This window comes from Gymnoscopelus microlampas (genome assembly GCF_963454915.1).
Source record: "Gymnoscopelus microlampas genome assembly, chromosome: 20".
Classification (NCBI taxonomy): Eukaryota; Metazoa; Chordata; class Actinopteri; order Myctophiformes; family Myctophidae; genus Gymnoscopelus; species Gymnoscopelus microlampas.
Window position 1 is genome coordinate 45,748,280 of NC_139957.1, and position 11,122 is coordinate 45,759,401.

The 11,122-nt window shown below is 39.1% G+C and overlaps 1 protein-coding gene across 1 annotated transcript in view; it reads left to right on the forward strand.

Moving 5' to 3' along the window:
- Positions 1-3,139, forward strand: part of fbxo33 (F-box protein 33) — a 42,487-nt gene extending 39,348 nt beyond the window's left edge. The window contains exon 7 of the mRNA XM_084044917.1: positions 3,100-3,139. Within this exon, the coding sequence (XP_083901043.1) occupies positions 3,100-3,104 (5 nt within the window). The 3' untranslated portion in view covers positions 3,105-3,139. The remainder of the gene's footprint in view (positions 1-3,099) is intronic.
- Positions 3,140-11,122: the final 7,983 nt, after the last annotated feature.

The following is an 11,122-nucleotide window of genomic DNA, read 5'->3' on the forward strand; positions in this document are numbered from 1 at the left end:
TATGAAGATTGTTTTCATCTATAAACTGTATTATGTGAAGTATTTGGATGAACAGATTAAAGAGTTCCAAAAATCAAACGGAGATTTCCACTAGAATGGAACTTTTGTTTTGTTTTGAGTAAACATGGATTAACCCATTGAATCCGAGAACGCATCTGCGTCATTTTAGATTTTAGCTATAGCCATTCATCTATACTTTGGCTATTCAAAGATAGCAGATGTAAAAAAAAAACTCCACAGGGCAGATATGACAAAAAACATACAAAGAAATTATTGACATTTAATAATTTTAATAGCTGATCTTCGTGACGCTTTGTAAGGCTTGTAGATCTGCTATTTCTGCTCTTTTCTTTTAAATATTCTGACATGTGTGACAACTGTTCAACATGGAAATGATTATGACGTTTATGCAAAAATAATTGTGACGGGCCTATTTGTACACTCTTGAGTTCTACTGCCACGCTAATGCATACTAAACGTTGCATATGAAATAAATCTGTTTGATTTGTCATTTTGGCTGTGGGTCTGAAGGTCAAGCTGTTTGAGGACGCAGCACCGCCCCCCCGCCCCGCCATCAGGGCACATTTTGATTGGTCTATGGTTGTGAGGGGAGGGGCTTCCCTCCATGTTAACCCATAAAGACGGTTGAAGGCTCTGTGGAGGTCAGACTGCCTGACCATGTTGAGTTGATGTAACATTGAATGAATGAAATGCTTCTCTTCTTTTAATCAAGTGAATAAAAAGCATCAGAAAATACCCCCAAAAAACCCTGACTTGTCGTCTTCAATACTGTGTGGTCTAAGACCAGGAACGCATCTGTGTGTCATTTTTAGATGTATTTGGCTATTCAAAAACAGCTGCGCTGAATCTTGACTGAAGGCCAATTTCAACCCCATTTTTTCCCCTGTAACTTCAGTAAGTCATAATGATCTAAGAATGGCCTGTCGTTTTGTGCCAGGTAGTATGCAGAGTAACGGCACACGTAGCCGTCCGGAGTGATACATAATTGTTGTCATTGGATTTCTCAAATGGCTGATCTTTTCTGCCGCCTTGTGACCATGTGTCTGTTTGTGTAGTGCTATTTTCTTTCCGAAGATTTTTCAGCAGATGTTCTCTGTCCTTTCCACAACGTTGTAGCTACTCCATTGGTCTGACAAAATGTGTCCCTTTTGGCCTTGTGGACGGAAAAACCTGGAACAGATTTAGCAAGGGGTGCAACCCTTGCTCATGGTGAATGGTTGACATTGGCCTTAGCTTGCACTCAAGATTCAGCTCGGCAAAAATAGCCGACCGTGTAGTAGGTTAAGAAACGCGCAAAAACATCTGCGGAATTATCCAAGCAATTGAAGGTAAAATATCAATTATGATTGATTGATTGATGAATAAACTACCCTGGGAGGTAAAACGACACTGATTGTGAAACAGAAAAGAGCTTTAGAACCACACACTGTGTTTCTAGATTTGATTGAGCTTCCCAACCAAAAAGCTGAAACGATTACAAACGGTGAAGATGAAGAAGAATGGGTGTCAGTGGTGGATGAGGAGGTCTTGTCAGGAGGAGCACAGCCACTATCTCCCAGCTATAACATGAACAAAGTGAAAAGAACACATTAGAAAAAACAGGTTAGAGATAGGGTTCCCACGGTCATGAAATTCCTGGAAATATTTAGAAATTATACAGGTTTTCCAGGCCTGGAAAAGGTTTGAAATGAATCAAATGTGTCTGCTGGGTGGAAACCTCATACGTCCAGGATTCAAATTCTAAATTGGCAAAAGTAGCAGATCTGCAAGCTCGAAACGCGCCGCTTCGCGCCGTGTTTCGAGCTTGTAGATCTGCTACTTTTGATGCTTTTGTGTGACGCTGTATGATTTACGAAAAAACACAAAAAGTTAAACTACGGAGATGAGAGGTTTCTGCCCGACGGCAACTCGATACGTGGTTAGCTTGTAGATCTGTTGTTTTTGTCACGTGACAACCTTCGCTCGAGTCTGATCTCGGGGCGTTGATGGCACACTGGTTTAAGAGTCTCATTATTGCACCGTATGATTTCTATAGTCCTGGAAATGGGGTAAAAATAAAACACTTTAGAAAAGTTATGGAAAAGTTTTGAAAATTCATTGTTAAAAATGTGTGGGAACGCTGTCACTATCTGCCAGCTATAAAATGAACAAAGTAAAAAGAACACATTAGAAAAACAGCTTAGAGACAAGAGAGACCATTTGTCTTTCATTGTGAGAGAGGAACGTAAACACATTGAACCACACAGGGCTGTTCCCCCACATTTGAGTCATTTGGGACACATTCCAACACATTCCATGGCTTTGGTTTAACAGGTTTCATTTAAATGAACAGTAGGCTAAATGAAAAGCAAAAACAAACACATTTAACATTATTTATTGCACTCAATTGCGGTGGTGTAAAGTAAGACGTGTTGAGAGCTTGTAGATCTGCTATTTTCAAACATTTTAGTACTTTAAGTACGTACCAATACTACGTTAGTCATTGTTTTAAAAAAGGCTGTGTCAGTGTAATTAGAGTTGTATATACATTGTATCATTTCATATTCTCATCAGGCCATTTCAATGTATTCCTCAGGGGCCCCATGTGACAGGCAGACAACCCATTTACCTAAGCGTCCATCTCTGCCATTCTTGTTGCTAAGAATGGCCATGACAGACATGAATGAGCACTTAAAAGTCCCTAGATAATAATGTTTTTGTTTGTTTTTAATGTCACCTTTTCTTCAATGAAGCCCTGCCAACTACAGTACATCACATGACCTGTACCTTCGAGTTGCAAAAAGGTTGCAAAAAGGAGTTTAGCTTGTTATTAATTCAGTTCCTACATTGACACAATAGAATATGAAAAAAAGTCATACTATACCGGTACTGTGATAAAAGATGAAGTCATAAAATACTTTAGTATAAACAAAATGCCATACAGTCCTGTCTTTAAAAAAAAGAAAACTATTCTTGTCAGCCTAAATTGTTCACAGCACAGCTATCTATTTTTATATTTAATTCTTGTGACAACCCTGGGGGTTTTCAGGGTGACTGGTGTGGTTGTCATGGTTACTAACCATGTGTCATGTGTTTCAGAATGATTGGAGGGCGGAGTGTGTCATCAGTGGAGATCTGGCCCACCTGGATTGTCCTCTATAAAAGAGGTGGCTGGACTTCATTCTTGTTCTCTCTCTCACCGTGAAGCTCACTGGGAGCACTCCAGCCTTTTGGATTTTGCTTGTTAAAGAACAAGATCACTGTGGTAGAGGTTTGGGTTGTGTAGTTACCTTGTCATGATGTAACTCCAAAGGTGAACAAGAAATCTAAAATAATTGCTGTATAATAATTCAATAGAAATTGATCATTCAAAATATGCTCCTCATTGACATTGTACGGTGAAACGGCTCTCAAAGTCACTCTTTTAGCACGTAAACGAACACAAACAAAGCTGATTCAGTCAATATAGAACATCACCAAACCCAGTACTTTTTTTTTTAATACAAATGTCAACTTCCTGTTGATTTTACTATTTGAAGATCCAGATCCGCGGATCCAGTCCGAGTTCTTTTTAATAAAAATAGCAAAATCAACAGGATGTTAGCATTTTTATTTAAAAAACAAACGGTACTGGGTTTGGTGATGTTCTATATAGTCTGAATCAACTTTATTTGCGTTCGTTTGTGCTAAAAGAGTGACTTTGAGAGCTGTTTCAGCCTACAATGTAATTCAATGAGGAACATATTTTTTTATTATCAATAGAGCAATTATTTTAGATTTCTTGCCCACCTTTGGAGATGCATCATGGCAAGGTAACTACACAACCCAAACCTCTAACAAAGTGGTCTTGCCCTTTAAGCACTGTTAACCACCCCAGTATCCGTATTGTGGGTATAGCTTTAGCAGAAAATAGCCGATCGACAAGCTCACTGCGACACGTTGTGAGCTTGTCGATCGGCTATTTTCAGTCAAAACTTTCCTCATAATAACACAAAACAGAAAATACACTAGTATTGAGCCCTGAGGCTCACCGGTTACCCATATGGGATTAAGTTAGTTTTAATAAAATAATTTAAACGTTCTTTGTTTGTGTGAGTTTCCTCATTTTGTTACAAACTCAGCCGTTTGCAACACTCTTGGTTGGTTGTTGCAATAAATACATTACATTTAAGTGGTTGAATTTATGTCATTTGTTATCCCTGAGTCACTACTAGAATACCTCAAAACGAAGTATGGAGCTCGGCCTATAATTGATCATTGATTTGATTGATATGCTGCATGCCATGAGTGCGAAGTGGTATTTTCTTAAACTTTATTCAGTTAATCATAGAGGATCTGTGGTCATAATACAGCACTGTTTGAGGAACTATAGTTGAAAACTTAAGACATATTTTTTAATGTCCAGTCCAAAGTGAGAACAATGTGGCCTACTTGATTTAACACCAAAACTGCTATAGTTTTGATCATCTGAAACTAAGGAATTTATAAATGACAAAAAGGGTATGAATTTGTATGACATTACGAAACATCTCTCTGTTTCCTTTCAATGAAAGTGTAAATCTGGGTTCAGACTCAGCCAGAGTAAACGTTTTCTAACAGATGGTTTTAAACAACCTAAATCTCAGTCGTGTCATAATGAATCCTTTCCCTGATCATCAGAGGGTGTATCTAGTAGATCCAGTCATTCTGTCAGGGGTAGAGGTGTTTGCTGTGGATTTTCATCTTTTGACCGGTCACCTCTCGCTTTAACTTTAAATATAACCTCCAAATCCTGATTAATGTGAAAGGCCTGGTGGTGCAAGAGTAAAGCATAGGCTTCACAAGCGGATGGTGGTGGGTTTGAATCTTGGTCAGGGAAGATCTCAATTTTCGGTCTTTTTAAGGCGAGAACCATGGATGAAGCCCGCCTCCCTCCTCACGCCCTCTTTTAGCTCCGGTAGGAGAGGGAGGAGCATGGAGGGAGCCCACCTCCAGGGGGAGGAGCTTAATACATTTACATATTAATTAAAGATTTTTATTTTAGTATTTTTTGTGGCCACTGTTTTTTTTCACATGAATTTGTTTGAGACATTTTTTTATTGTTTTTTTTCATCACCAGTTTGTATTGACCACAGCTCCATTGTTTTTTTGTTGTGTTACCCTTTTAGTTTTTATTTAGTAGTTGTTTTGAGTTGTTTTGAGTGAGCTTTGAACCTCGAACCTTTAGTTTGTGAACCTTTGATTTATCTTTTAAGCCACGCTGGCATGGAAGGTACAATTGGGAACGTCATCCTTAACCCTGCCTGTTAGAATTTAGAATGGACAGTGAAAATGTTCTTCAGGAGGCTTGAACCCCAAACCTTCTACTTTCAGACCCTGTGTTTAACTCTTGAGCCACGCTGGCATGGAAAGTACAATTGGGAACATCATCCTTCACCCGCCTTCTAGAATTTAGATGGACAGTGAAAATGTTCTTCAGGAGCCTTGAACCCCAAACCTTCTACTTCCAAACCCTGTGTTTATCTCTTGAGCCACGCTGGCATGGTAAGTACAATTGGGAACGTCATCCTTAAACTGCCTTTTAGAATTTAGATGGCCAGTGAAAATGTTCTTCAGGAGCTTTGAACCCCAAACCTTCTGCTTTCAGACCCTGTGTTTATCTCTTGAGCCACACAAGTATGGATAATACAAAAGAGAACGTAATACTTAAACCACCTTTTAGAAGTTAGATGGACAGTGAAAATGTGCTCCAGGAGTTTCGAACTTTTAACCTTCGGTTTATAAACCCCAGAGTTTTCTCTTGAGCCATGGTGGCATGAGCCATGCAACTGAGAACATAATACTTAAACCACCTTTTCAGGATTGAGATGGACAATGAAAATGTTCTTTAGGAGCTTTGAACCTTAAACTCTTTGGTTCATAAACAGTGACACATCTCTTGAGCCACAGAGACATGAAACATTCAGATGAGAAGGAAATACTTATCCTTTTAGTATTTAGATGCACAGTGTATTTCTACATTAACTTCACCACTTAAACCCTCTATTCTTAGTAAAGTTGCAACCTGAAAAAATCACTAAGTGTGGAGGCCAAAATCGTCCCCCCAAAAACCTGTTAGGAGTACGTTTCAGGCAATTTAGAGTTGATTGGTAGTACTTTGTAGTGACATTTTTTTGGTCCCTAACATTCATCGAGCTCTGGACTTAGTAAATTTTCTTTTTACCGAAACGTTTTACCAATCGTCCCCCCAAAAACCTGTTAGGAGTACGTTTCAGGCAATTTAGAGTTGATTGGTAGTACTTTGTAGTGACTTTTTTTCCCGTCCCTAACATTCATCGAGCTCTGGACTTAGTAAATTTTCTTTTTACCGAAACAAAACTACCAATCAACTCTAAATTGCCTGAAACGTACTCCTAACAGGTTTTTGGGGGGACGATTTTGGCCTCCACACTTAGTGATTTTTTCAGGTTGCAACTTTACTAAGAATAGAGGGTTTAAGTGGTGAAGTTAATGTAGAAATACACTGTGCATCTAAATACTAAAAGGATAAGTATTTCCTTCTCATCTGAATGTTTCATGTCTCTGTGGCTCAAGAGATGTGTCACTGTTTATGAACCAAAGAGTTTAAGGTTCAAAGCTCCTAAAGAACATTTTCATTGTCCATCTCAATCCTGAAAAGGTGGTTTAAGTATTATGTTCTCAGTTGCATGGCTCATGCCACCATGGCTCAAGAGAAAACTCTGGGGTTTATAAACCGAAGGTTAAAAGTTCGAAACTCCTGGAGCACATTTTCACTGTCCATCTAACTTCTAAAAGGTGGTTTAAGTATTACGTTCTCTTTTGTATTATCCATACTTGTGTGGCTCAAGAGATAAACACAGGGTCTGAAAGCAGAAGGTTTGGGGTTCAAAGCTCCTGAAGAACATTTTCACTGGCCATCTAAATTCTAAAAGGCAGTTTAAGGATGACGTTCCCAATTGTACTTACCATGCCAGCGTGGCTCAAGAGATAAACACAGGGTTTGGAAGTAGAAGGTTTGGGGTTCAAGGCTCCTGAAGAACATTTTCACTGTCCATCTAAATTCTAGAAGGCGGGTGAAGGATGATGTTCCCAATTGTACTTTCCATGCCAGCGTGGCTCAAGAGTTAAACACAGGGTCTGAAAGTAGAAGGTTTGGGGTTCAAGCCTCCTGAAGAACATTTTCACTGTCCATTCTAAATTCTAACAGGCAGGGTTAAGGATGACGTTCCCAATTGTACCTTCCATGCCAGCGTGGCTTAAAAGATAAATCAAAGGTTCACAAACTAAAGGTTCGAGGTTCAAAGCTCACTCAAAACAACTCAAAACAACTACTAAATAAAAACTAAAAGGGTAACACAACAAAAAAACAATGGAGCTGTGGTCAATACAAACTGGTGATGAAAAAAAACAATAAAAAAATGTCTCAAACAAATTCATGTGAAAAAAAACAGTGGCCACAAAAAATACTAAAATAAAAATCTTTAATTAATATGTAAATGTATTAAGCTCCTCCCCCTGGAGGTGGGCTCCCTCCATGCTCCTCCCTCTCCTACCGGAGCTAAAAGAGGGCGTGAGGAGGGAGGCGGGCTTCATCCATGGTTCTCGCCTTAAAAAGACCGAAAATTGAGATCTTCCCTGACCAAGATTCAAACCCACCACCATCCGCTTGTGAAGCCTATGCTTTACTCTTGCACCACCAGGCCTTTCACATTAATCAGGATTTGGAGGTTATATTTAAAGTTAAAGCGAGAGGTGACCGGTCAAAAGATGAAAATCCACAGCAAACACCTCTACCCCTGACAGAATGACTGGATCTACTAGATACACCCTCTGATGATCAGGGAAAGGATTCATTATGACACGACTGAGATTTAGGTTGTTTAAAACCATCTGTTAGAAAACGTTTACTCTGGCTGAGTCTGAACCCAGATTTACACTTTCGTTGAAAGGAAACAGAGAGATGTTTCGTAATGTCATAAAAATTCATACCCTTTTTGTCATTTATAAATTCCTTAGTTTCAGATGATCAAAACTATAGCAGTTTTGGTGTTAAATCAAGTAGGCTACATTGTTCTCACTTTGGACTGGACATTAAAAAATATGTCTTAAGTTTTCAACTATAGTTCCTCAAACAGTGCTGTATTATGACCACAGATCCTCTATGATTAACTGAATAAAGTTTAAGAAAATACCACTTCGCACTCATGGCATGCAGCATATCAATCAAATCAATGATCAATTATAGGCCGAGCTCCATACTTCGTTTTGAGGTATTCTAGTAGTGACTCAGGGATAACAAATGACATAAATTCAACCACTTAAATGTAATGTATTTATTGCAACAACCAACCAAGAGTGTTGCAAACGGCTGAGTTTGTAACAAAATGAGGAAACTCACACAAACAAAGAACGTTTAAATTATTTTATTAAAACTAACTTAATCCCATATGGGTAACCGGTGAGCCTCAGGGCTCAATACTAGTGTATTTTCTGTTTTGTGTTATTATGAGGAAAGTTTTGACTGAAAATAGCCGATCGACAAGCTCACAACGTGTCGCAGTGAGCTTGTCGATCGGCTATTTTCTGCTAAAGCTATACCCACAATACGGACACTGGGGTGGTTAACAGTGCTTAAAGGGCAAGACCACTTTGTTAGAGGTTTGGGTTGTGTAGTTACCTTGCCATGATGCATCTCCAAAGGTGGGCAAGAAATCTAAAATAATTGCTCCATTGATAATAAAAAAATATGCTCCTCATTGAATTACATTGTAGGCTGAAACAGCTCTCAAAGTCACTCTTTTAGCACAAACGAACGCAAATAAAGTTGATTCAGACTATATAGAACATCACCAAACCCAGTACCGTTTGTTTTTTAAATAAAAATGCTAACATCCTGTTGATTTTGCTATTTTTATTAAAAAGAACTCAGACTGGATCCGCGGATCTGGATCTTCAAATAGTAAAATCAACAGGAAGTTGACATTTGTATTAAAAAAAAAACAGTACTGGGTTTGGTGATGTTCTATATTGACTGAATCAGCTTTGTTTGTGTTCGTTTACGTGCTAAAAGAGTGACTTTGAGAGCCGTTTCACCGTACAATGTCAATGAGGAGCATATTTTGAATGATCAATTTCTATTGAATTATTATACAGCAATTATTTTAGATTTCTTGTTCACCTTTGGAGTTACATCATGACAAGGTAACTACACAACCCAAACCTCTACCACAGTGATCTTGTTCTTTAACAAGCAAAATCCAAAAGGCTGGAGTGCTCCCAGTGAGCTTCACGGTGAGAGAGAGAACAAGAATGTAGTCCAGCCACCTCTTTTATAGAGGACAATCCAGGTGGGCCAGATCTCCACTGATGACACACTCCGCCCTCCAATCATTCTGAAACACATGACACATGGTTAGTAACCATGACAACCACACCAGTCACCCTGAAAACCCCCAGGGTTGTCACAAGAATTAAATATAAAAATAGATAGCTGTGCTGTGAACAATTCAGGCTGACAAGAACAAAGTATTTTTTTAACGACAGGACTGTATGTATGACTTCATTTTTTATGACACAGTACAGATAATAAAAATGAGAACGTAATACTTAAACCACCTTTTAGAGTTTAGATGGACAGTGAAAATGCGTCCCAGGAGTTTCCAACTTTAAACCTTCGGTTTATAAACCCCAGAGTTTTCTCTTGAGCGATGGTGGCATGAACCATGCAACTGAGAACATAATACTTAACCCACCTTTTAGAATTTAGATGGACAATGAAAATGTGCAGTGGGAGCTTTGAATCCTAAATCCTACGTTCATAAATTCTGGATTTATCTATGCAAACTTATCTTACGCAAACTTTAGTTGTCAATCTTAGCCAATGAGGATGGAATATGAAAAATCTAACAGATCCGTCTTGATCACATGACTATAGAGATAAAGTATGAAGGAGTAACATCCAAAAATAGGGCAAAGGTTTTTCCCTTGCCTCTAGGGAATGCGCATACAACGTTGTACACAGATCAGTGCAGTACAGTTATAGGCAAAAACACCAATCGGCCTGTTATAGCGCCACCATGAGGCTGATTTGAATGTTCAAGTGGCATTTCTTCCTCTCCTCTGCCTAGTGAGAATGTGCGCGCAATGCACGCTGCGTTCATAATTTGAGGCACTTTGTTCGAAACGGAGTACTCCTGCAAACTTTGGAAGCAAACATTTTTAGCCAATCAGGATCAGCTGGATGAAGCTGAAAACTGAATGCACGCCACAGGATCAAATAGGTCTAACTATTATTATGAGAAGGGTGGGGTGTTTTAATGGTAACAGTTTTTATGTGTCCGTTTGCCTCCCTGGACATTTATCATTTCATTTTCAGGATGGAGACAAACCGCGCAAACACAGCAATGACGTATATTTAATTGAGTATTGTACTTCACAACCCATTAAGACCTGGAACGCATCTGTGTTACTTTAGATGTCTTTGGCTATTCAAAAATAGCAGATATACAAGCTCATAGCGCGGCACCGAGTGCCGCGCTATAGATCTGCTATTTTTGAAAAATCTTGAAAAAACATTTTTTTCAATTTTTTTTCCAAAAAACTGTTAGGATTCAGCAAACATTTTTAAGAATCGCCTCAGGTCTTAATGGGTTAAGTTAATTATTTGAGTAACTGTACTTCACTCCAGTGCAGCCCTAGACACTGTTTTCAAAAAAGCACCGCCTCCAAACACACCCTTCTTCTTCTTCCCACTAAAGTCCCCAGAAATGTGCTTCTTCTCATCAGCGGTTACAGGGTTAAATGTGCTTCTTCTCATCAGCGGTTACAGGGTTAAATGTGCTTCTTCTCATCAGCGGTTACAGGGTTAAATGTGCTTCTTCTCATCAGCGGTTACAGGGTTAAATGTGCTTCTTCTCATCAGCGGTTACAGGGTTAAATGTGCTTCTTCTCATCAGCGGTTACAGGGTTAAATGTGCTTCTTCTCATCAGCGGTTACAGGGTTAAGGTTTTTCAGTTGCCAGTGACTGTGAGTGACCCCACCATGTCCTTGCCGCGACTCAGCTTGGGGACGCCAACCCATAGATTGAGAGTCTTTGCATTAAATGACCACAGAAAGACCAAG